The sequence below is a fragment of the Aedes aegypti genome, chromosome 1 (genome assembly GCF_002204515.2).
Source record: "Aedes aegypti strain LVP_AGWG chromosome 1, AaegL5.0 Primary Assembly, whole genome shotgun sequence".
Taxonomy (NCBI): Eukaryota; Metazoa; Arthropoda; class Insecta; order Diptera; family Culicidae; genus Aedes; species Aedes aegypti.
In genome coordinates, this window is record NC_035107.1 from 287,683,152 (window position 1) to 287,710,823 (window position 27,672).

General features: G+C 44.4%; 1 protein-coding gene across 1 annotated transcript in view; it reads left to right on the forward strand.

The window, feature by feature from the left end:
- LOC5565610 overlaps positions 1 to 25,959 on the forward strand; it is a gene marked incomplete in the record, with an annotated part of 686,619 nt that extends 660,660 nt beyond the window's left edge. The window contains 4 exon segments of the mRNA XM_021838090.1: positions 21,398 to 21,566; positions 21,632 to 21,779; positions 21,844 to 22,411; positions 22,697 to 25,959. Of these exon segments, the coding sequence (XP_021693782.1) occupies positions 21,398 to 21,566; positions 21,632 to 21,779; positions 21,844 to 22,411; positions 22,697 to 24,781 (2,970 nt within the window).
- Positions 25,960 to 27,672: the final 1,713 nt, after the last annotated feature.

Below are 27,672 nucleotides of genomic sequence, written 5' to 3' on the forward strand. Positions count from 1 at the left end.
CTGAGAGGATTCTCCTCAGAATCCTGAGAGGATTCTCCTCAGAATTCTGAGAGGATTCTCCTCAGAATCCTGAGAGGATTCTCCTCAGAATCCTGAGAGGATTCTAATCAGAATCCTGAACGGGTTCTCCTCAGAATCCTGAGAGGATTCTCTTCAGAATCCTGAGAGGATTCTCTTCAGAATCCCAAGAGGATTCTTCTCAGAATCCTGAGAGAATTCTCCTCAGAACCCTGAGAGATTTTCCTCAGAATCCTGAGAGGATTCACCTCAGAATCCTGACAGGATTACCTCAGAATCCTGACAGGATTCACCTCAGAATTCTAAGAGGATTCTTCTCAGAATCCTGAGAGGGTTCTCCTCAGAACCCTGAAAGGATTTTCCTCAGAATCCTAAGAGGATTCTTCTCAGAATCCTGAGAGGGTTCTTCTCAAAATCCTAAGAGGATTCTTCACAGAATTCTGAGATCGAGTCTCCTCAGAATCCAGAGAGGATTCTCCTCAGAATCCTGAGAGGATTCTCCTCAGAATCCTGAGAGGGTTCTCCTCAGAATCCTGAGAGGATTCTCCTTAGAATCCTGAGCAGGATTCTCCTTAGAATCCTGAGCAGAATCTTTCTCGGACTCTTTAAAAATATTCTTTTTTGAATTCTTCTCAGAATTCCGAGCAGGGATCAAAATGCTGAGAGGATTCTCCTCAGAATCCTGAGAGGATTCTCCACAGAATCCTGAGAGGATTCTCCTCAGAATCCTGAGAGGATTCTCCTCAGAATCCTGAGAGGATTCTCCTCAGAATCCTGAGAGGATTCTCCTCAGAATCCTGAGAGGGTTCTTCTCAAAATCCTAAGAGGATTCTTCACAGAATTCTGAGATCGAGTCTCCTCAGAATCCAGAGAGGATTCTCCTCAGAATCCTGAGAGGATTCTCCTCAGAATCCTGAGAGGGTTCTTCTCAGAATCCTGAGAGGATTCTCCTTAGAATCCTGAGCAGGATTCTCCTTAGAATCCTGAGCAGAATCTTTCTCGGACTCTTTAAAAGGATTCTTTTTTGAATTCTTCTCAGAATTCCGAGCAGGGATCAAAATGCTGAGAGGATTCTCCTCAGAATCCTGAGAGGATTTTCCTCAGAATCCTGAGAGGATTCTCCTCAGAATCCTGAGAGGATTCTCCTCAGAATCCTGAGAGGATTCACCTCAGAATCCTGAGAGGATTCTCCTCAGAATCCTGAGAGGGTTCTCCTCAGAATCCTGAGAGGATTCTTCTCAGAATCCTGAGAGGATTCTTCTCAGAATCCTCAGAGGATTCTCTTCAGAATCCCGAGAGGATTCTCTTCAGAATCCCAAGAGGATTCTTCTCAGAATCCTGAGAGAATTCTCCTCAGAACCCTAAGAGATTTTCCTCAGAATCCTGAGAGGATTCGCCTCAGAATCCAGAGAGGATTCACCTCAGAATCCTGACAGGATTCACCTCAGAATTCTAAGAGGATTCTTCTCAGAATCCTGAGAGGGTTCTCCTTAGAACCTTGGAAGGATTTTCCTCAGAATCCTAAGAGGATTCTTCTCGAAATCCTTAGAGGATTCTCCACAGAAATCTGAGATCGAGTCTCCTCAGAATCCAGAGAGGATTCTCCTCAGAATCCTGAGAGGGTTCTCCTCAGAATCCTGAGGGGATTTACCTCAGAATCCTGACAGGATTCACCTCAGAATCCTGACAGGATTCACCTCAGAATCCTGACAGGATTCACCTCAGAATCCTGACAGGATTCACCTCAGAATCCTGACAGGATTCACCTCAGAATCCTGACAGGATTCACCTCAGAATCCTGACAGGATTCACCTCAGAATCCTGACAGAATTCACCTCAGAATCCTGACAGAATTCACCTCAGAATCCTGAGAGGATTCACCTCAGAATCTTGAGAGGGATCTGCTCAGAATTCTGAAAGGATTCTCCTCAGAATCGTGATAGGATTCTCGTCAGAATTCTAAGAGGATTCTTCTCAGAATCCTGAGAGGGTTCTCCTCAGAATCCCATGAGGATTTTGTTCAAAATCATGAGCAGAATCCATCTCGCTATCTTTAACAGGATTCTCCTCAGAATTTTGAGCAGGATTCTCTTCAGAATTCCGAGCAGGGTTCTCCTCAAAATCCTAGGCACGATTAGGATTCTCCTCAGAATCCTGAGAAAGATTCTAATAAAAAATGAGCAGGATTTTTTTCAGAATTTTAATAGCATTTCCTTCAGAATCCTGAGCAGAATTCTTCTTAGAATTCTGAGTAGTATTTTACTTATAATCCTTAGGAAATCCTTTCTCAATTCTGATCGAATGCACATTTTTAACCGGCTAAAAAATCGGAATTGAACTTCTCTATCCCACTTCAGGAGCTTGTGGTTGACTTCGTGAAAGACAAACTATAACAAGTAAATTTCCACCAGTCTGTATGTTACCAGGGAGAGCACCCCTCCGGTTTGACAACAGTTTGAGAGTTCGAGTTGGCTTGCTTTCGTTCCAAAGTTGTTCTTTCTCCGAAGGTCATGTCTTCGCTTGCCGGGCTTTGAATCTGGAGAGAAGCGAGACCATCCTTTTGAGAGGGCTGTGTGTGCTGTGTGTCTGTTTGAGTTACGGAGTTCGAAGCTCCCCTCAAAATACACGAGTAGATGCGGTTTTCCTACATCGATACAATCATGTACCGATATTGGATGCAATGGCGCCAATGGCACACAATGGGTTTGGAATAAATATTTATGGTTGGATCTTACATTTATGCATCATCGTTTTTCCTCTTTTACATAATGTAATTGTTCAACAATAAAAGTACTATAAGATCTATTGTTTCAGTGTGAATTAAGGATGATAGTTAATATTTTCATGATTTCTTTGCAAAGATACACAGAGCAACTTTTTCTTATTGTAAGCGTCCAAAGACAACATTTTTGTCATGTGTGCTTGATTTTTTATTTTTCATGTTACTTTTCTCCTTTTTCCTTTGCCTTCCATTCCATCGATTTGTATCAATTACCGCCTACAGGTATACAACCCAACTTCAACTTGTATGCAAGCTTGTTTATTACCTTGTTGCGAAGTACAAGGTTCCCGGTCCACTCCCGGTTCATTCCCGGTGAATCAGCTAGTGATTTACGATAATGATTCTTTTTTAATTTTTAGCAATCGCCATCGTTGGACATAGATCTATAAATAATTTACAATAAAATCTTCTTTGATATTGTATTTTTTACCAGTATAATGAGATCTGGGGAAAATATGACCGACTGTTCGCTAATGTTAACCCATTGTGCGATGTGAACCCAACCACCATGGAGATTAGACTGGCCCTTAAACAAAAAAGTTGTAAAACTTAACGAGGCACCCTCTAGATATGAGCCTTAGGGTAAGAAAAACGCTCTCTCAAAATTTCAACTCAATTGGTTGCTCCACCAGCTGGCGCGATCGTTATGAAGTTTGTATGGGATATTCGTCTCAAATATATTGAAAATTGACCCTATGTCACTGTTTCGTTCCGTATACTAATTGTTCGCGTTCAAATAAGCCCAGAATGACAAATACACTAGTTGATACCCTAATGAACATAATTGCAGAAGGTTGTATCTGGATTTAATCTCATTTTCATTACTTTTTCAGTTGTTGAAAGTTAGGCTTAGATCAGCACTCCCGTACAGTCACTTATATGCATGCGACATGTGCCTCAGCTCGCTCAGCGTCATAGGTGGCTATGATGCGCTTAGTCATGACTTCCAAGCTATGTTGAAGAAATACAAGCAGTATTGCATGATATACTTCAGATGGTTAAAACACCAACTTTATTAATTTTGATCGTGGTACAATCTTCTACAATATTCTTCGCTATTATATCAAGTAGTGTTTTTGACATTCTGGGTCCAATTGAACGCGATCATCAATTTTCCTGAACCAAACAGTAGATGATGTGCTGTTGCTCATATGTTTCAGCTGAAAATCCCATATTATCTTCAATTCAAATGCGCCAGCTCATGGAACGACCAAATGAGCTGAATTTTTCAGAAAGGCTTCCTCTAACCCCAAGAAATAATCCTGGGGGGTGCCCCGTGGAATCATACAATTTTATTTTTCTCCCATACTAAGCTGGGCCAGTCTAATGGAGATGGTATCCCTCGCCATAGCATCAACTTTCTTTTACCATAGGAAGTCAAGTTCACCGAGTTCAGGTGCGTTCCAGGAAAGTTTAAAGTTCTAACTTTCTTCAAACAGCTAAAGGGAAGCTTTCGTATTATTAGGTATCATTGGACGCACGGTTGAACTTGCCGAAATCAGTGGTGATTTCATCGAAATTCCTTTCTTTGTGGTACAAACTCAAGAGTACAATCACAGACAGATAGACGTAACTTTTAGAACTAAGCTCTTTAAGGTCCGTCGCCCATTCTACTCTCTTATTATCTAATGGCAGTTTTACGAAGACGAATGTCAAGCGTGATGAATAGTACTGACGAGAAACAACAATTGCAATTTATTGACGACACACGAAGAAAAGTATGGAACAATGGATTCCTCTTCGCATTCAGAGAAAGAACTGAACTAACCTGTCGTTCATCACAAAAGGTGACTACTGGTGACAAGTTTGGTTTATGGATGTCATCGTCCATTACTCACCGGGATTGTTTCTCGCTGAAAGTGTGTCGCAAGCTGAGTTGAGCCGGAAATTAAAGAATATCCGATGATGATGACGAGCAAAAATACATTTTGAGCCAAGAGTGCATTTGTATGCATTAATAACTTTTAAATTATGGGAAATCGAATGTCGAAGCAGGTCAACGAGAATAATATTTTTGACGTCATCATGTTGGAAACTCTTAAAGAGTGTTAAATTAATAGATTGATATCACTCGAAATTGATTATACTTCTCTCAGTAACCCGAAGAAAAATTCTCTCAGAATTTCGAGATAAATTTTGTAAAGAGTTCTCAATAACGATCCTATCAAGATTCTAAGAAGAATCCACTTGAGATGTTAATAATTTATACTGAGAATTCTAAGAGACAATACAGTCGAGATTCTGTAGAAGGTTTCTAAAAAGAATTCTCTCAGTATTCTGAACTAAATCTTCTCAGGATTCTGAGGAGATCCCTCTCATGATTCTGGAGAGAATCATCTTAGGGTACTGAAGTGAATCCTCTCAGGATTTTGAGGAGAATCCTGCTAAGGATTCTGGAGAATCCTGTCAGGATTCTGAGAAGCATATTGTCTCGACTCTGAGGAGAATCCTTTCAAAATTCTGAGGAGAGCTCCCTCAAAATTCTGAGGAGAACTCTCTCAGGATTCTTAGGAGAATCCTCTCTGGATTCTGAGTAGAAACCTCTCAGTGTTCTGAAAAGAATCCTCTCAGGTTTCTGAGGCTTATCATTTCAGGATTCTTAGTAGAACCCTCTCAGGAGTCTGAGAAGAGCCTGTAGGGATTGAGAGGGGTACTAGAGAACATATAAACTAAGCAGAAGGGCATATAGTTTGAGTAACAAGGAACACCTAAGCAAACGGGAAGAGACGAGTGCAGGTATGTCAAGCCTTTTTTTTAAGAAACTGGATTTTGAAAATTTGTCCGGAAAAGTCTGGATTTTCAATGTCGTATATGGAGAATCTTACAAATTATTTACAAAACCTTACAAATTTATTACAAAATTTTATCTGGATTTTCCAGATTTTTGTGAAATGGGGCCTCAAAAATCTGGAATGTACCAGACAAATCTGTAAGGTTGGTAACGCTGAACGAATGACACGTCAGTCTTGTAAAGTGTTTCGGGCAAAGAAGTTGCGCTGGAATTGCTCCTGTTGCAATTCGGCTGATTGAGCCATTAACTTTCCATATGCCGGTTTCTCCCTCCGGACACTACAATGGCACAGTTGGTTAGTGTATTGTGCGCTCCCAAACATATGAAGCCTCGGCCTGGAACGGAAGACAGAACGACTTGACTCGATGCGGATTGCTGTTTTTTTTTTTCATTCAGGGTGAGTCGTCATATTTTCGGCACTAGACGGAGGACATGTTGTGTTAATTGTTGATTTTATGCTGGATTGCTGTGATGGAGTTCGGAGGTTACGATAAACGTATTTTAAAATTTGTTTTGCTGCTTGTAGTACAGTGATACCTCTATGAGTCGATGTTCCATGACTCGATATCGACTCATGGAAACATACTAAAAACATAATTTCATGGTTACTATGATGGTCCCTAGAAGCAGCTTTCCAGAGAATTGCTGTTCCATGACTCGATATTTCCATGAGTCGATGGTCCCTTCAATATCGACTCATGGAGGTTTCACTGTACATTTAAATGTTGGATAAGATATTACTTTATTTTATGTTCATGAACGACACAGCGTAATGTAAATAACTAACTTGAAACACAAACAGAAAACAGTATTGTGAGAATTCTTCAAATAGAGCCGACTTTATTGTGTTATGCTCAATGGAATGGTATGTGGTGAAATACGTCAAGGCAATGCATGAGCTCTCCTGAGAGGATAAATCCATTCCCCCGAGAGGTAAAGTAGTTCCCCCGAGAGAGAAAAGCAATTCCCCCGAGAGGGTAAATCTATAAAGAGTGAGGAATAAGATGTGAGAAGTGAGGAAAAACTAGTGAAAAATGAAAACTGAGAAATGAGAGATGAGAAATAAGGAGCGAGGAATGAGGAATGAGGAGTGAGTAAGGAGAAGTGAGGAGTGAAGAATGAGAAATGAGGAATAGGCAATGAGGAATTAGAAATGAGAAGTTATTAGTGGAGAATGAGGATTGAGGAGTGCGGGATGAGGAGTGAGAAATCAGAAGTAAGAAATAAAGAGTGATAAATGACAAGTTAGGAATGAGGAAAGAGGATTGAAGAATGAGGAATGAGAAGTAAGAAATGAGGAATGAGGAATGAAGAGTGAGGAATGAGCAATGAGGAATTAGGAGTGAGGAATGAAGTGTAAGTAATGAGAAATGAGAAATGAGAAATGAGGAGTGAGGAATGAGGAATGTGGAGTGAGGATTGAAGAGTGAGAAGGGAGGAATGAGGAATGATGAGTAAGGAATGAGGAATGAGAAATAAGAAGTAAGATGTGAGGAATGAGAAATGAGAGTGAGAATGAGTAATGAGAAATCAGAGATGATGAATGAAAAGTGAGGAATGAGGAGTGAAAAATGAGCAATGAGGAGTTGAAAATGAGGAATGAGAGACGAAGAATAAGGAATGGGAAGTGAAGAATGAGGAATGAGTAAGGGATGGTACACAAATTATGTCACGCTAAATTTCAACTTTTTCGACCCCCTCGTTCCCCTTTGTCACACTTTTTATAAGTAGATGAAAAAACCGAATTTAGTACTATACCATTTAATTCCACTAGAGTTTGTATCCTTTGACAGATACGCGTATTTCGACCTCAACTGTTAGGCCGTCTTCAGTGTCGACTTCACACTTTTTATGTGATTCATTCAAAAATATGGTAAGGCTTGTCACGCTTGGCTCGACCCCCTCCCCCCCTTGGAGCGTGACGTAATTTGTGCATGATCCCTAAGTAATAAGAAATGAGGAATGAAGAATGAGGAGTGAGGAGTAAAAACAAGAGGTGAGATGTGGTGAAGAATGAGGAATGAGGAGTGATGTCTGTAGATTGAGGAGTTAGGAATGGGGGGTGAAGAATGAGGAGAGTGAGGAGTAAGTAATAAGGAATGAGGAAGGAGGAGCGAAGGTAGAGGAATGAGGTATGAAGAGTGAGAGGTGAGAAATGAGGAGTGAGAATTGAGGAATGAAGGAATAAGGAATTAAGAATTAGGAGTGAGGAGCTTGTAATGAGGAATGAGGAATGATGATGTGGAAGATGATGATTATGATGTTGAAACAAAATGTTCTAACATTTTTGGAAAATATGTATGTTTCTTTAGTATGAAACAACCCAAGGAAAGCAAGTGATGAATTCAAGATAATATGAATTTATTCCCAGGTAACCATTGGGCACTGTTATAAGCGGTATGTGGGCCGCTTAGAGGATTTTCAGTGCCAACTTTCTTCATATAACAGTTTCAAATGCTTTTAGGCACTGTGACCTTTAGGCACTAAACAAGCTGTATATGGATATATAAAGCTATGCCACGGTGTTTGTCTGCAAGCAGCATACAACGGCTGTCAATGCTGTTAAGAGGCTGGTGTACATGACGTTTATGCCACGGTGATGCAATTTGTCAAGATTCAAAGATATTGAGTAGCAGCTGAATTGTTAATAGGAATGATTTTGAAAAATACGTGTCTTGTGTGGTGCCGTCATCCTGATCGCAATCTGCATGGTCTCCAAATCTACGGGACTCCTGCTTAGTGATTACGTGGATCCATTGCAACGAACGAAAAAGTTTGGATTCTTTCTGATCGTTTCGGAGACCGTCCGGATTGCACCGATTGCAATCAGAATTGCGACACCTGAAAACATGCATTAAATTGATTTTTAATGCTCCACTAGCTGTTCGATAGCTCCATTCATTTTATTTTTCTTTGATTTTCGGCAAAATGTAGCATTGAAGTTGTCCAGGTTAAATTCCATCCAATTCATGCCATCACCCCGCATCCACAATGTTTCGCTTTATATACGATGTTGAACAAGATAAATCAAAAGATGACGGGGTTGGTGGTCTGATGGCTACCGCTTCTGCTTCATATGCAGAAGATCATGGGTTCAATCCCAGGCCCGTCCCTTTCCTCGTACTTTGTAGTTGTATATCTCTCACTTGCTTCTATCTTCCATTCTAAATATATCACACTCAAAACTATTCGTTCATAGCAAAACGCTAGAACCAGAGACGGACAAGAAACCGTTTCCCTAACGCTTCCTACTTCCACGCGCACGCCTTTCTTACGCCTGATATATAGGCAGTCTGCTAACCACAAAAGCAAACCTTTCTGCCATGCCTTTCCCCCAATCCATACACTCCCGCATGAACTGACGTGGATGCAGTGGAATATACGGTCTACGTGGGAGTCAGTTCAATGCATCATCAATTCCTCCCCCTTCCCCTCATTGGTCTGCATTCTGACGTGGCAGGTGCCATTGTTGCCTAAAAATAGAAGATCACCAGCACTTATACACTGAGGATGCCTGTTAGTCCCAAGCAGTCATTCGATTGGTTCCTTGTGTAAGTGCAGCTGATCTGGCGATACTGGAGTGCATCCACGGGCGGCCAATCAAGCTCAAGCTCAAGCTCAAGCTCGATGTTGAACAAGATAAATCAAAAAAGCATCGATGGAGCGAATGGGAATGTGATCGGAATCATCTAATAAGTAGTAGGAAATGAGAGAACATTAGTTCGAATCGCAGTCATTCAAAAAAAAAATTGACTTGGATGAGACAGAAGAAGCTAGAGAAGTAAAAGAGATAAACAAACTTTTTATTTCGCACGTGCTATATTTTTTTTTTACATCTCTCACTTCAGAGACTCGGAACGAATAGGCCGTTTATCGGTCAAATAATTCGCCAAAAGTGACTTTTGAGCGGCCCTCAATCACGATATAGTTCCTGTTAGCCCTGTTGACCATGCCCTTAAATCGACTATAGAACTGACTTGGTGCTGATTTTTACTTATTGGTTACTTGAGTTGTTTCATTGAAAGATTATAGAAGAAACGATCTTATTATTATAAGAGTAGATCAGGAGGAGAATGTTGGGATTGAGAGGGGTACTAGAGACTATAAACTAAGCAGAAGGGCATATTATGCTTCTCGAGAATTTTTAGCATTTTGATCTCTTTCTCTTTACTTCTTGTGTTACGCGCCAGGGTCTGGTACTAGTTGGGCACTTTGCGAATCTTTTCTGAAAACCGCAGACCCTCGAAAATGTTGCGCGCCGATCGATCATGCGCCTAGTTGTGATCAGTCAAAACGATTTAAAACGCCTGCAACTTGAAAACAAGTAGGTACTAACATTTTTATTCCATATATTTTTTATCGATTAAACAATTATGCTCTCTGTCCAGTTTAGGACTGGAGCCTTAAAAGTGATTCACTTCGTCGGCGAGATATTTTGACATTTCTTTATTTACTTTTTGGCTGGCGCAAAACTCGGCGCATGGGCCACCGGCGCGCAACTTGTTGGACAGTCTGCGGATTAAAGTAAAGATTCGCAATACACTTTGCGTAACAAGGAAAACCTAAGCAAACGGGAAGAGACGAATGACACGTCAGTCTTGCAAAGTGTTTAAAGAATAGAGATAGAAAACTATAGAGGACGAATGTCGTTGCTGTTCCCTTTGTTCTCGCTCAGGAATATGTCGGGTACATAAGTGTCAAACTGCATACTTTTTCGCGTTGACATTTATAGCCCCGCCTATCTCCGCCAGCAAAAGATGTTCCGGCAGCGATGCCAGCGACATTCATCCTCTATAGTTTATTACCTCTATTGTTTAAAGCGAGGAAGTTGCGCTGGAATTGCTCCTGTTGCAATTCGGCTGATTGAGCCATTAACTTGGCATTCGCCGGCTCCTCCCACCGGACACTACAGAGCCCTTTGGCGGCGTCCATATATTACATAACGTTAAATATGGATATTTTGACCCCCTCCCCCCTCCGTAACGCTTTTTGTATGGAAAGTTTTAAATTTTTGTATGAGCCGTAACGCTTGAGCCTACTCCCCACTCCGCTTAGAGCGTTACGTAATTTGTGGATGCCGCCTTTCAGGATTCTGAGAAAAACCACTTCCAGATTCTGAGAAGAATCTTCTTAGGACTTTGAGATGAATCTTATCAGGATCCTGAGAAGAATCCACTTAAGATTCGGAGAAGAATCCACTCAAGATTCTGAGGAGAGCCCTCTAAGGATTTTGGGGAAATCACCTCCAGATTCTGAAGAGAATCCTCTCAGGTTTCTGCGAAGAATCATCTCAGGATTCTAAAAAGGGCCCTCTCAGGATTCAGGGTAGAATCATCTCAGAATACTGAAAAGAATCCTCACAGGATTCTTAGAAGAATTCTGAAAAGAATGGTCCCCGGTTTCTGAGAATAATCCTCTCAGGATTCTGAGAAGAATTCTCTAAGGATTCTAAGGAGAATCCTCTCAGGATTCTGAGGAGAATGCTCTCAGGGTTCTGAGCAGGGAATGTCTGAAAACTCAGTGCAGTGCCAAAAACTTGCGTGCCACTCAGAAATTGATTGTGCGTCTCCCATTCTTTGCGAGTAAACTCAAAGCAAGGCGTAGGAGACAATTTGTTTTTGTGCGAGACAAAGCAAAGCACAATCTCTACTCTTTCAGTCTCTTTCGTGAAAGCACAAAATACACTCTAGAATATTTTCAACAAAGTATGCTTTGAAAGCGGATAAGCTTAATAAGTGCTTTGCAAAAACTTATTGTTGTGGATCTTGACATATTTGGTAAAGTCAGAAACATAAGGTGGTGACGAATTATGTTCAACGTGTTCAAGAGTTTTGACGATTCTATGACATTTCCCGGAATGCCGTTTCCCGGAAATCATTTCCCGGAATGACCCATTTCCCGGAAACCCATTTCCCGGAATGTACTAGAAATAAACTTTCGCGGAACCCGAAAATTTGTGTAATAATATTCATCTGTCAATATACCTATGGTCCCATGTTGCAACTTAAATTACTAACACATATGCACTGCCGTAGGATAGCAACACACATTTGTAAAGCTAGCTTAGGACCTCGTCACTCCTCCATCATTACGACATCAGTTTTACCTGAACCACCATGCTGAATAAACGTGTTCCATAAAATTGGTTTTTCTCTTATTTAAAACATGGTGTCAGAAGTGGGATAGATTTCTTCAACTAACGCGAAGTAGTTTCGAATAACTTATTCGGTACGCTGTCTGGAAAACAGACTCAAGTGAAAGTGAAAAAGCTGTTTCTCGAAGGCTCCAAATCATGGCATCTGGATTTGATCTTCGGCTGCCCCAGCCGCTCGACGGTTCTAACCTGGCAAAGGAGTGGCCAGCATGGAAGCAATCGTTTGGAATTTTTCTACGTGCCAATAACAAACTTAAGGAGAGTGAAGCAAACAAAATTGCAACCTTCCTTTGGCTGATTGGACCGCGAGGAGTGGAGATCTTCAATACGCTGTACCCCAACAATGGAAACATCGAGAACATGTTTGGTCGAGACGATGACGAACAAGAAGAAAACAACGATGATTATGCTGATGCGCAAGAGAACGCGGGAGATGCGGCACACACACTTGCAGACGTCATCAAAGCATTTGACGAATACTGTTCGCCGCGCAGAAATGTTACGATGGAGGCGTTCAAATTCAATATGATAACGCAAAAGGAAAAACAACCTTTCGGAGATTTCGAAACTGAGCTTCGCACCCAAAGTCAGTTCTGTGAATTCAAGTGTTCTAATTGCAACGCTTCTTATGCTGACCGTATGCTCCGAGACAAGATCATCATCGGAGTGCATGATAAAAAGCTGCAACTTAAACTTCTCGATGGAAAAGACGAGCCACTTGCGAAGGTAGTAGAGACGTGCAAAGTTTTTGAAGCTGCGACAGAAAACCGACTTCTGCTGGAAAGGAAGGATGCATTGGAAGTGAAAGCTGTTGATACGGCAGTGGATACGAAATCGAAGGAAGGAGTTCAGGAAGTAGCTGCTATCAGTCGTAACAAGTGCTATAGTTGTGGTCATCCGTATGTACGTAATCATCGCCGCAGTTGTCCTGCTATTCGTGTGGAATGCTATGCGTGTGGCGAAGTGGGTCACTTCAGGAAATGCTGTCGTAAGCGGACTTCGAAGGACGAGCAGAGCATCAAGGATCCGAGAGTGGGATCTAAATCCACATCAGGAAGAGCGGTGCATTCTGTTAACTGGAGTGATGCAGGTAATGTTTTATATTCTAGCCAGGTCGGCAGTGCATATGTGTTAGTAATTTAAGTTGCAACATGGGACCATAGGTATATTGACAGATGAATATTATTACACGCTTCCCTTTTTCAAATTAATAATGCCATTTCAGAAAGTGTCAACTGATATTTTCGAGTACGGTGGTAGAAGCTGGTTGGTGTTGATTGACGCCTACTCAGGTTTTATCTGTTCTGATTTACTGAAAGATAAGTCTATGCGAAGTGTTTGTTCATTATTTGATAAGTTTTTCAACACTTATGGGTATCCAACACAGATTCGCAGTGATAACATTCCTTTCAATTCGTTGGAATGCGAACGATATGCAAACAAGAACAACATCAAATTCACATTTTCCAGCCCGAGGTATCCCCAAAGCAACGGGCTAGCTGAAAAAGCTGTTGCAATAGCGAAAAATATCTTGAAACGCTGTTATGAACTTGGTGAAGTTGACCAATTTCAGTATCGTCTGCTTGAGTACAATACAACTCCAATAGCTAGTGTGCAATTAACTCCGAGTCAAATGTTCTTCGGAAGACAGCTTAAAACGCGTTTACCTGTGGATGAATCGTTGTTGGTTCGTGAAAGCATATCAGAAAGTCTTATCCGCGGCAAGTTTGATCGTAAACGAGCAATACAGAAGGCGAACTACGATAAAACTGCAAAATCTTTGCCACCGCTTGGTGCAGGTGAAAATGTGAAAAAGGGAAGCGTGTAATAATATTCATCTGTCAATATACCTATGGTCCCATGTTGCAACTTAAATTACTAACACATATGCACTGCCGTAGGATAGCAACACACATTTGTAAAGCTAGCTTAGGACCTCGTCACTCCTCCATCATTACGACATCAGTTTTACCTGAACCACCATGCTGAATAAACGTGTTCCATAAAATTGGTTTTTCTCTTATTTAAAACAATTTGCAGCGGTTAACGAGCAAGACCCCAGCTAAGTATCGCAGGTTCCAATTATTGATGAGTAGTGATTGACGATATCTTCTTTATGGCAACACTGCCTCCGTTAAACGGCGTCGGCGAGTGAAGAGTAGAAGAAAATGTTCATTGTTTCATTCCAAGTTAAGCTATCGAATAAAGCACACGTAGTGAAAAGTTTGTCCGTTTTTATTCTCTTCCACGGTGACGCGAATCTCGAGTGGTTTTCTCCGGTCGGTTATCCGTTCCGTTCGGATTGTTCGCTGCGTAGCCTGCTGGTGTTGCATATTCCCACAGGTTATGGTGCCCAGGACACTGAGTGAAATTCGATAGTGCAAAGCGTGCGAGAAATTTCCGGCATCCGCCATTTTGGCTGATGGCCGATAGCGTCGGTACAGAAAAAAAAGTGTTTCGTTGGTGTGCGGTTGGCGTGATCGTTTCGACACGAACGAGTTCTTTCGGTTCGTCAGTGGTGTGGTGATGTGCGATCCATCCGATTGCAACGTAGCAGTACGCTTACGGTTGTGTGCGTGACGAACGGAGTGTCGAAAGTCGACAGCGCAGCGCGTGTGGTTGTGTAAGAACAAACCGAGTGAATGTTTTGAGAAGTCGAAATGGCTGAGAAATTCCTGTTTTCACGGTTAAACAACCAAAACTACCAAACGTGGAAAACACGAATGGAGATGCTCCTCAAGCGGGAGGACTTGTGGTTTGTGGTAGTGGACGCGAAACCTAACCCGTTGACGGATGCTTGGAAGAAAGCAGACCAAAAGTGTGTGGCAACAATTGTGTTGTATGTTGAAGACAATCAATTGAATCTCGTGAAGAATGCCACGGAAGCCCAAGCTGTGTGGAACGCGCTAAAAACCTACCACGAAAAAGCAACTATGACGTCGCGTGTGTCGCTCCTCAAGCGAATTTGTAGTTTGAATATGAGTGAGGGCGGTGATCTCGATCAACATTTGCAAGAGCTCGAAAGTCTCTTTGACCGGCTAACGTGCGCGGGACAGGCAATCGAAGATTCTTTGAAAATCGCGATGATTCATAGAAGTTTGCCCGATTCGTATAACGGTTTAGTTACGGCACTGGAAAGTCGTCCAGACGCCGACTTGACGATTGATTTCGTAAAACAAAAGTTGTTGGACGAATTCCAACGAAGAATCGAACGGTCGGGTGTGCGGTCGGGTGGCTCGAACGAAAAAGTGATGAAGGCAAAAGACAAGAAGAACAAAGTTTGCTTTCATTGTCAAAAGCCGGGCCATTTTAAGGCACAGTGTCGGTTGCTAAAGCAACAACAACAGCAGCAGAACGCGAGAAGTGATTCGAAAGAAGTGAAGCGTGAATCGAAAGCCAAACAAGCGGCTGAAAAAGATCCGCCGGTGTGTTTCACGGTCGGCGATCATACGAAAGGTGGCTGCTGGTACATTGACAGTGGGTGTTCCACCCACATGACCAGTGAGAAATCGTTTTTCGTGAAATTGGACCGAAATGTGAAAACGGAGGTTGTGTTGGCTGACGGTTCAGTCACCAAAGCGTGCGGTATCGGTGAGGGGACTGTGCGTTGCCCCGATGGTGACGGTAAGGTGAAAGACATCACAATAAGTGAAGTACTGTACATCCCTGCGTTGAACAGTGGTCTAATCTCGGTGCGTAAATTGGCGCAGAAAGGATTCGAAGTGAAGTTTAGTGCGACGGAGTGCCAAATCAAGAGCGGAAGCGGATCGGTTGTGGCTACCGGTGTAACAAGTGGCAACCTGTACCTGTTGAAAACGGCAGAGCATGCAAAGCTGGGAAAAGTGATGCAGCACCTGAAGAACTGCCAGCACACCTGGCACAGGCGGATGGGTCATCGGGATCCAGCCGTATTGGAACGTGCCAAGGAGCTGTCGGAAGGAGTCGACGTACAGGATTGCGGAATCAGACAGGTTTGCGAACCGTGTCTACAAGGTAAATTGCCTCGTAATTCTTTCCCCAAAGCGTCATCGCATAGATCGAGTCGTGTTCTAGACCTCATACACACAGATGTGTGCGGCCCGATGGCGAATGTAACACCCGGAGGTTGTCGGTACATTCTGACCTTGACCGACGATTTCAGTCGTTACTGTGTTGTGTTCTTACTTCGACAAAAGTCGGATGTAGCGGGGTGTATTAAACGGTATGTAGCCCATTGCAAAACCCGTTTTGGACGACCGCCTTGCATCATACGGTCAGATGGAGGTGGGGAATTTATTAATCGAGAATTGAAGGAGTTCTACGATCTCGAGGGTATCCAGTCTCAGGTAACCGCCCCATACTCCCCCCAGCAAAACGGCGTCGCTGAACGCAAGAACCGGACCCTGCAGGAGATGGCGTCATGTATGCTGCTGGACGCCGGGCTAGCGAAGAATTATTGGGGAGAGGCTGTTATGACGGCGACCTATTTACAAAACCGTTTGCCGTCTCGTTCCGTGGATCGTACACCGTACGAGAAGTGGTTCGGTGTTAAACCGAATCTCAAGCACCTTCGTGTATTTGGGTCAACAGCTTACGTCCACGTGCCCAACGTGAAGCGTGTGAAGTTCGATGCGAAAGGCCGAAAGCTTGTGTTCGTAGGTTACTGTGAGGATCGAAAGGCCTACAGGTTCCTGGATCCGGAGGATGACAGCATTACCATCAGTCGCGATGTTTATTTCATCGAGCAGAAGAACGGGTCATCGTCCAATGGACCAGGTGGCACCAGCGAATCAGACGTTGCGGATTTGGACTGGCCTGGTTTGACAAGCATGGAAGGCAAGCTTCAGATGGAACCGGATAAAGACCAGTGCTCTCTTCAGGAGGAGCAAGCAGAATCCGATGAAGAGCTTCACAGCTGCGAAGAAGACGAGGCTGAAACGGAACAGGAGGAGATCGCCAGTGGAAGCAGTGCTGCCGGCAAACGCTCTACGCGAGGAAATTTGCCAGTACGGTTCAACGATTACGTCGTGGATGTTGCTATGGCCGTGGAAGCAGAACCAGCGAGTTATGGCGAGGCAGTCGCTGGACCTGAAAAGGATTTGTGGACCGAAGCCATGCGTGAAGAGTTCCAGTCGTTAATCAAGAACAAGACCTGGAAGTTAGTAGACCTACCAGCCGGGCGCAAACCGATTGGCTGTAAGTGGGTTTACCGTCGTAAAGAAGACAGCGAAGGGAACATCACCCGTTTCAAGGCGCGCTTAGTCGCTCAAGGCTTTACACAGCAGTATGGCGTCGACTATAGTGAGGTGTTCTCTCCTGTGGCGAGTCAAACAACATTGAGAGTTTTGTTGTCGGTGGCGGGCCACAAACAGATGGCAGTGCAGCATTTGGATGTAAAATGTGCATACCTGCATGGAAAACTGACGGAAGAGATTTTTATGCAGCAACCGCCAGGTTTTGTGCAAAGAGGTAGTGAGAAGAAGGTTTGCAAACTCGAGCGCAGTTTGTACGGCCTAAAGCAGAGTGCTCGTGTTTGGAACGAGACAATTCACGGACTACTGGTTGACTATGGATTCGAACAGTCCAAAACTGATCCTTGCTTGTATACAATGGTGACAGCTGAAGGAGCCCGAACATATATGATCATCTATGTTGATGATATGGTTATCGCTAGTACCGACGCAAGAGATATTACAAGACTGGAAGTAGCTCTGAAGAAGAAAATCGAGTTGACATCACCGGGAGAAATCAAACATTTCTTGGGGATTCGAATCACCAGAGACGTCGATGGTTATTTCTGTCTTGATCAGCAAGCGTATATCAGGAAGGTAGCAGCACAATTCGGTTTGGAGCATGCCAAAGGGTCGAAGCACCCGCTCGATGTTGGATACTTCAAAAGCCGCGAAGGAAGCAACAAGTTGCCGAATAATAATCGCTACCGCAGCCTAGTCGGGGCGCTACTGTATATAGCTCTCAACACTCGCCCGGATATAACAGCAAGCGTCACGATCTTGAGCAGGCAGACAAGTGAACCAACTGAAGTGGACTGGAGTGAGCTCAAAAGAGTCGTCCGATACTTGATGAAGACTAGCAAATACAAGTTGAAGTTGGCAAGCAACAGGAAGAATCCGGTCTCGCTACATGGATATTGTGATTCCGACTGGAGTGGCGATACTGCAGATAGGAAATCTACAACGGGATATTTATTCCAGCTAGGAGACGCTACTGTGTGTTGGGTAAGCCGCAAACAAACCAGCGTGGCTCTCTCAAGCATGGAAGCGGAATACGCAGCATTGTCAGAAGCATGTAAGGAGTTACTTTGGCTACGACGACTGTTGGAGGATTTTCAGGAGATTCAACCGGAGCCGACAATAGTTTACGAAGACAACAGAAGTTGCATCGACTTCGTACAACTTGATCATCTGTCACGTCGATCGAAGCATATAGATACCCGGATGCATTTCGCTAAGGATCTTGCAGAGAAAGGTGTTGTTGGGCTTCAATATTGCAGTTCAGAAGAAATGAAGGCAGACATGCTGACCAAGCCTTTGGGAAGCGTAAAGCTGAAGGTTTTTGCGGAAGCTATTGGATTAGTGGTTGCTGATTGAGAAGATTGATAAAGAACATATCGAGGAGGAGTATTGATGAGTAGTGATTGACGATATCTTCTTTATGGCAACACTGCCTCCGTTAAACGGCGTCGGCGAGTGAAGAGTAGAAAAAAATGTTCATTGTTTCATTCCAAGTTAAGCTATCGAATAAAGCACACGTAGTGAAAAGTTTGTCCGTTTTTATTCTCTTCCACGGTGACGCGAATCTCGAGTGGTTTTCTCCGGTCGGTTATCCGTTCCGTTCGGATTGTTCGCTGCGTAGCCTGCTGGTGTTGCATATTCCCACACCAATCTCGCCGGTCTAGGATTGGAAAATTCCTCTACTTTTTGGGGCATAGAGTTTCTTTGTCAATTGTTAAAGAATATTCTCAGTTAATAGCTGTGGGAGTGCTAATATGAACATAGAGCCGAACAGCAGTTGAAACAGCATGTCAGAAAGAAAAAGAAGAAGAAGATGATACCAATTGAAACACTATCACATTATAAAGTGCAAGCTAGTGTCTCATTCCAAAGGTGCGGAAGGAGTTAAGGAAGCGCCGCCTTATAAAATTGGCAAGAAGAGAGTTGGTCCAATATGTCAAAATTGTGCGTGACATAATTTGTGTATAATCCAGGGTTGCAAAAAGTCATGAAATTCACGCTACAGTAGCCAAGCAGAGCAAATCGCAGTCAGTGAAGTCAGTGGAATTCAGCCTCTCGGTGCTGTAGGCATAATGCCTAGAATGTAGTAAAACACAGCATTTACAGCTTTGGATGAAGAAAATTCATGCACCCAAAATAGGCTACTTGATAAGATTCATGTTTTCAAAGTACTGTTGTGAGAAGAGCCACGTGAGTTTCGCGACATTCAAACCTACTATTATTACCATTCTCAGCCCTGATAAAATTCAATTACTCAATAGAATAACCTTAGTTTGAAAGAAGGGAAAATTTCTGATGTTTAATATTAGCAGTCTTCTTGCCAAAAATGTTTTTATCGGTATAATTCGGAAAAAACGGCAAATATTCAAAAGAAGGGTGATTCTCTATGAAAATGGCAGTAGCTATAACTGAAATTTATGTTGATGGACTTATTTATTAGTTTAAACATTTAAGCATAACTCGAAAGAACAGCTTATGTATGGAAGAAGGGCAATTATCCAATGAAAATGTAGACAGTGAGGACAATAATAATTATACCATAATAACACGAAAATGGACCTGGCAAAAACTTTCTCACAGGCTGCACAAAAATGGTATAGAGATTTGAAATGTCTTGAGATGATTTAGTCCTGAGGAGAAGTAGGCCGTCATTGAAATTTGTACGCGTCGTGTGATTGTTGTTAATTCATCTCACGCTTTTGAACCAAAGAAAATCAGTTGGTTTTGAACTGACACAGCTGAAAAAGTATCAGCATACTTGATTAGCGCGTACAATGATACATTTTCAAGTCAATATAAACTATCAAGACTGAGTTTTATCACTTTGAAATGCAAGCTGAAAAGTCATCATTGTTGCCAAAACGAATGACGGGCTACTTAGCCTTAAAGTGAATCTGCAGCTGTAAACCTTTCAAAGGGAAATGAGATCTAGAAAATTGGTCTACATGATATTTAAATAGACTTAACAAAGCTTGTAATTAGATCATTTAAAAAATCCCAAATTTCGGTTTATTAAAAAAAACGCATCATGAATATATAATCATGACGCAATCCGCCATATTTTCATTTCAAATAATTGCATGTTTTTTCACGGTTTTCGCAGGAATAAGTTTAAATATTATGCTACTAATTTAGCCGGTAAAACTGCTTTCAAATCAGAATATTGAATATAACAACAAAAGCTAAAATCACGTTGCCTGTTACAAAATTTTGAAATAGTTGTATTCAACATGAAAAATCAGGATGCAATTACGCATTGAAATTTCAATGAAATATTACCGCCATGCGGGGTAAAATTGGGCATAGGGGTGACTTAAATCATTCTTTTCTATGCATTTTGTGGCTGGTATAACGTCGAAGAACTAATCTATGACAAACTAGTGGCATTTTACAAAGTATTTTTGGAGCTTGCCATATTGTTTTCATGTTTCTGAGATTACTTTGCTTTAAAAATGGCTTTGAACTAGAAATTGTTTATTTTATATATCATTGAGTAGCTTTCCGGGAAATGGGTTATTCCGGGAAATGATTTTTGCTCCGAAAGAGATTTGAGTCGCACCCCATCCCTGGTTCTGAGAAGATTCCCCTTATGATTCTGATGAAAATACTCTTGGTATTCTGAGGAGAATTCTCTTAAGATTCTGATGAAAATCCTCTCAGGATTCTAAGATGAATTCTCTCAGGATTCTGAGGAGAAACCTGTCATGATTCTGAGGAGAATCTTGTAAGGATTCTGAGGAGAATCCTCTCAGGTATCTGAGGAGAATCTTCCCAGGACTCTAAAGAAAATCCTCTCAGGATTCTGAGGAGAATCCTCTCCGCATTCTAAGGAGAATCTTCTCAGGGGATGCCTTTCAAAATTCTTTTGAGAATCCTTTAAGGATTCTTTAGAGAATCATCTCAAAACTCCGAGGAGAATCCTCACAGGATTCTGAGGAGAATCCTCACAGGATTCTGAGGAGAACTCTTACAGGATTCTGAGGAGAATCCTCTCACTTAGGATTCTGAAAAGAATCCTCTCAGGATTTTTAGGAGAATCCTCACAGGATTGTGAGGAGAATACTTTAAGGATTCTGAGAATAGGTTTTTTGACTTCACTTCCGCGGAAACACATATTCTTAGTGATTATGTGACTAGTCTTTGTTCAATGTTAAGTTTCCGGTATAAGGGCTTTGTAGCTCTGTACCATTACTGGAATACATTTTCGTTAACACCATCACTTGTACAAAGCCTTAAATAGCTGACTGCCGGAAACCTCATAAATCCTCCAGTTCCTTTTAATCGAGAACTTGGCTTTAATCACCTTTAACCATCAGTCTGATTCATCAAACATCTATTACGTACTTGTCCTACTCCTAAATCAGCTCTAATTGCCTCCGAACCCACAAATAATTTATCCTGTCTTCTTTCTCCCGTTGCAGCACGATCCAGAGCAGTGTACACCGGGCGGCGAAGACGGTAACTTCATTATGTTCGCTCGGGCCACTTCCGGCGACAAGCGGAACAACAACCGCTTCAGCCCCTGCTCCCTGAAGGCGATCGAACCGGTTCTGAATGCGAAGGCACGCAGCGCCAAAGGATGCTTCACCGGTAAGACTTTTTGTGCCCTGGATTGAGTTCGATTTCTGACCTAACTTTTTATGTGATATTCACAGAACCGCAAGCGTCTATCTGCGGGAATGGTGTGGTGGAACATGGCGAACAGTGCGACTGCGGTTGGGAAGAGGACTGCAAGGATTCGTGCTGTTACCCGATGTCCAGGCATCCACGGTTCGATCAGAAGCCCTGCACGTTAACTCCAAAGTAAGTAGCCGCTAGACGCCATCACTAACATTCCGTCAATCTAATCCCAACATTCAATTTTCAGAGCTCAATGCAGCCCTTCGCAAGGTCCGTGCTGTACGCTGGAGTGCACCCTCAAAACCGGAGACAAGTGTCGCGATGATAACGGGTGCCGTGATCCGGCCTATTGCGACGGTAGTATGCCACTTTGTCCTCCGTCCGTGAACAAGCCGAACAAAACGATCTGCAACAAGGAGTACGTGTGCTACATGGGCGAATGTACCGGTTCGATCTGCTTGGCGTACGGCCTCGAATCGTGCCAGTGTGCTGTGGGGCCAAACGATCCGGCAGCTCGAGCTTGCGAGCTGTGCTGTAAGCTTCCCGGCGAAGACAAGCCGTGCCTCAGTTCGTTCGACTGGAACGATCCACCGTTCGATGTTCCGGACATGTACGCCAAGCCTGGAACACCTTGCAACGACTACAACGGTTACTGCGACGTATCGCAGAAATGCCGCGAGGTAGATCCTTCCGGTCCGCTGGCCACCTTGAGGAAGCTGCTGCTGTCGGAGGAGAGCATAGCCAGCTTTAAGAAGTGGGTGATATCCAACTGGTACGCCGTTGCCCTGATCGTGGTGATCGTCTTAGCGCTACTGGTAAGTTCCTTTGCTTCTCATCCACGTTTATGTTTGTACAGTGATTTTTGTTCCGTTCATCGCCGTTTCTCAGAAAATTCGCCATTCTGTGCGGAATTGGAAAGATATTCCACTGGATGTTGAGAGTTATCGTGAGTGTTTGAAGGGATCCTTTGAAGGCTTCACAACCAAACTCCCAGTATGCCTATCTTTGCTAGTAATTCGCTCACACTTCCGCAGTTGGCTAGATCGTTGATTCCTTTCCAAGTTTGTAACATTCTTCTTTCTACCTTCTCTACCCCGCAGATTCTGAGTGCAAAACTACTGGGCAAGCGGACGAACCTGAAGCTCAAAACGGTCACGATAATCCACAGTGCGACGACGGAGACGGTTCGCCTGCCGGAGGACAACAACGGCGTCATAGTGCACACTGCCGTGCGCACCAAGGTACCGCTGAGAAAGAAGGTTCGCGGCGAGCGATCCAAGTCCAAAACGGGTCCACTCCCGCCGGGTCAATCCGTTCCGAAGCAGCTTCTCGCGACAGCCAACGGTCCCGGAGGAGCGGTCACAACGACGGCGGCGGCGGCAGCCGGAAATTCAACCGCGGTTCTTCCATCCAGCTCCAAGGATCGGTTCCATCTGTCCAGATCGTCAACGAGCAACCCCGCCACGGTAGTCATAAAGCAGGTCAAACGGCACGTCGGTAAGACGACCACAACCACCACGATAGCCGGTGGCAACTCCGATAGTCCCAAGAAGCTCATCAAGAAGAAGAAGAAACGTTCCAACGCCACTCCCGGTAATCCCTCGGACGAGTCTCCCGTCAAAGAACCCATCACCAAACAGAAGAAGAAAAAGACCAAATCCAAACACAAAGAAGTGATCGACTACTCGTCCAGGACTGACGCCCACAGTCACTCCAACACCTTCGGGAAGGTTCATCGGTGGCTTCTGGAGTCTCCAATCGTTACGAATGCCACTAACCAGTTCGAGCACGCTTCCAAAGTCACCAACATCATGAACAAAAGCCAATCGACTCCGGAGCATCTGACAACGGCCACTGCCAACGCAATATCTCAGCAGCAACCTCGGTCGCCAAAGAAGACCCGAGTGAAGACCAAATCCGTTGGGAACATCAACGAGAAGGTTCGCCTGCAGGTCGTCTATAAACCGCCCTTCAAGTTCAGTCTCAAGTTGTCCAAAAACGACCCCTCCGTGAAAACCCACGTCGTAGCGGGCCCTGTCAGTAAGCGCAAAGGACGTATGGTGGACCGGAAACGCGTCGCCGCAGCCATCCAGTCTGAGGTGCCACGTGGTCGGGCAGCCATCTTGGTTCGACCTGCCGACGACAGCATCCCCATTGTAAGCCCTCTGTCGGAACCCAACTACGAAACCCTCAATCCGCGCAACCTGCCCGAGTCTCCACCGTCCCCATCGTCCGAGACGCACGTCTACGAGAACGTGACGTTCCAAAATGGCGCCGGTGGTGCGACCGAACTGCCAAACTCAGTGCCTCCCCCCATCAATACCGCCACCTTCCGCATCAACCGTAGTGCTAGTGGTAGCAACATAGTGCATCCCGGTGGATCCCACTTCCGGAACCCATCGATAACCTCGGTGAGTCAGATCCGACCCACCTCGTCCGGCCTGCGTGGCAGTTCCTCGAACCTCGCCGCCGGAAGTAGTCATAGCAATAGCAATAGCCGGGAACGAGACAAACATCGGCGCTCCTATGGCGGAGCGCTGGGCGGCGAAAGCACCGAAAGTCTCATCCGTTCCAGTACAACGAATCTGGCCAAGACGGCTAGCAGCAAGCGGAACAGCTTCGCTGAGAAGCGTCGCTCCAGCTCAATCAGCCTACACCAGCGCCACTCCGGGTCGGCGTCTAATCTGCACTCGATGAAGCGACATTCCGGTTCGTCCAGCCAGTACCTCAACCAGGAGCTTCCGTCGGGGTCGTCAGTGCCGCATGAAGGGCCGCCCCTCGGTCGGAGGCACAGCACCAGCGTTAGGCCAGTAGATAGCAGCACCGGTGGTAGCCAGAGTAACGGTAGTAACAGTATGAAGAAGCAGAAAATCTCTCGTACTGCTAGCAGTACGAATCTCAGCGGTGGCGGAGGCTCTGCGGCACAGCGCCGCAGCAGTATAGGAAGCAGGCAGCCCCCGCATCTGTCCCGGCAAACGTCCCTCAAAGTTAAGCTGCACCACAAGCCGAGCGCGTCGGATCGGGTAGGGGACCGGAGACCGCACACATCGTCCTGCGATGATCGGCATCCGACGGTGGGATTCGAGTGGCCAAAGCGACCTTCCGGGGTGGACTATGACGATCCACTGCCGTCGGATTTGGAGGTTATGGTGTCGGACGCGGAGAATCTGGTGGGCGATAGATAACCGCGCGCCGGATGGACCCCGGGAATAGTTAGTGCGATTTAGAAAGTTCGTGTTCATATCGATTTTAACGAGGGAAAAAGAGGACAGTGAAGGAGGAATGTGATTTTAACCAAAAGGTTTTCGGGGCGGAGTCAAACGCTTCCGGAGTTTAGTTTGATTTAGTTTTCTTTATCAAGTGCCAATGTGTGAGTGTTGGAACGGGGGTTGAAGAAGTTCGAGGGGACACAACGGGCTAGGAACATCTCATGACCATGTTTTTTATTAGTTCTGCTGGAGAAGGATTTTGATGGGAACAGATGGGAATGACAGCATATCAGAAAGTGGAGATCTTGAGGGAAAACTTAACAAGCTTACTGGCAACCATTGGTAGATTAGAAGATCTTGAAGTAGATGATGCTTCAACGTAATTATCGTTTTTTGTTCAATCGTGGCTTATTTTAATTGTTGAATCTGTGATTCGAAGTGTCGTATTGAAAATTCGAGTGACAATTAGAAGTTCGGCCGTCAAAACTTCGGCGATGTTCGGCGTTGGCATAGGCCAGGGAAAGTGGTTCACCCAGCGTGAATTTATAGCAGAGAAAAAGTAGATTTTGTAAGAATTTGACAGGAAAATTAATGACAAGTTCATCCACTTCTCCTGGCCTATTCTAATTTAGTGCTTCGCCGACGAATAAGGAATGCCTTTGTCGGCATAGCACTTCGGTAGAATGCCGACGTCGAACTTCGACGAACTTTTGTTGGTGATATTTAATATCTCTTATGAAGTTCGGTCTAACGTTAATCTTTATGCACAATACTTTGTTGCAATGTTTTGCGAACCGATTTAGTATTTTCGCTCACCCGTTACTCTAGTGATACATAACTAACATTGCAATGTTTTGTTCAACAGCTTGTTGAATAGTTTCCGCCATCGTCTACATACACTGAAATTGCCATTTATGTAATTTTTATGCATTTAGCTTGACACATACTTCTGAAGGTTTGTATTTATACTCGGAGCATTGAAGCTTGTGGTAAGCCAAGAGATCATTTAGAGGCTCGATGGTTAGTGTGACGGCTAAGTCAGGGACACAGCAGTGGAAGACAGCGTAAGTGGATTCGGAGTGGACAGCAGCAGCAATAAAGCACACGCGAGAACTACGTTTAGAATCGTTTAATAGATAATAGAAAACACAACTGAATGCGGGAAGCGCTACACTTGGAATGAAACAAATTGTCTTTCTCCTCTCTCGTCTTGCAGTCTGCTCAAGGTAGAGGTGTGCACAGTTGAATGGAATGTGTGTAGTGGTTCACATTTCTACACTCCTCCTCATCGGGTATCTGCGTCACACGTTGTCGTCCATCCCGAGCATCTCGAAGAACTGCTTGTGCTCCTGAGGGCCCAGAGGTTTTGTTAAGATGTCGGCCACCATAACTTCCGTTGAACAGTACACCAACTTGATCTCATTCTTCTCGCTCTACTCGTGAATAAACTTCTCTTTGGTGTCGATGTGTTTTGACCGACGATTCGCTCTCTCTGTCTTCATAAACGCGAGACATCCCTGGTTATACTCATTCATAACCGTTGGCTCGTTCTGGATCTCTCTGAAATCTCGCAGAAACTGCCGCAAACAGATCGTCTCTCGGCGCAGGCTTCGGAAAACGCAACATACTCCGCCTCCATCGATGAGAGCGTTACGCACGACTGTCGGCGGCTAGCCCAGGATATTGCTCCGCCACCGAAGTAAAACACCGAACCGGAAGTTGATCGCCGGCTCTGGGGGTCTCCAGCCCAATCGGAGTCTGAATACCCGACCAATTGTTGACTCGAATCTCCTCCTAACTGTAGGTAGCTCTCCTTCGTCAACTTCAAATAGCGCCTTACGCGCTTGGCAGCGGTCCAATCCGCTTGGGTCGGCGCGGAAAACTTGGTCGACGCAAGAATCGCCGTTGCAGCCGCGATATCCGGCCGAGCTATGACTGACAGCTACAGTAGTCCTCCAACCAAACTTCTGTACATAGTGACATCTTCGAGCAACTTGCCGGTTTCCTGCGACTTTAGGTACCCCGGATCCATGGGGCACTTTGCTGCCTTGGCTTGATCCATGCCGAGTTTGTCCAACAATTTCTCAATGTATTGCTTCAGCCGGATCTGGTACGCTACGTTCTCGCGACGCACCTCCAGTCCAAGGAAGTGCCGGATCTCGCCCAGACTGGTGATTTCGAATTCCTTGGCAAATCCTTCGTACACACGCTTCACTTCCGCTTCTTCGCTCGATGCAAGCAGCATATCGTCGACATAAACTAACAGGAACACCTTCACATCACCATCCGTCTTCACGTATAGGGACGGGTCCGCTGACGACGCCTTAAATCCCAACTTGACCAGAACATCGTTGAGCTTTCTGTTCTAACAACGTGCCGATTGGCGCAACCCATAAATGCTGCGTTTGAGTCGGTAAACGAGCTCCTCCTGTCCGGTGGTTGGCGCATAAAAATCTCCTCATCTAACGTTCCGTAACGTATGCGGTCTTAACGTCTAGATGGCGGATAACTAGTGTACGATTCGCAGCTACTGTCAAAAATGCTCGCAGTGTCGCTTGACGAGTAACCGGTGTGAACACCTGGTCATAATCGACCCCGAAATGTTGAGTGTATCCCTGCGCCACCACTCTCGCTTTGAACTTCACTACTTCGTCGACTTCGTTGCTTTTAAGCTTGAACACCCATTTGGATCCGACCAACTTGCGTCCTTTTGGCAACGGTACTAGGTCGCAAGTACCATTGCGACGATGGGAGTCCATTTCGTCGACCATAGCTTTTCGGCACTCCTTCCGTGTCGTCACAATCTTTACGATTCACAGGCTTCTCAGGCGGCTTGATCGCTTCTTCAGATTCGTTCCCTCCATTAT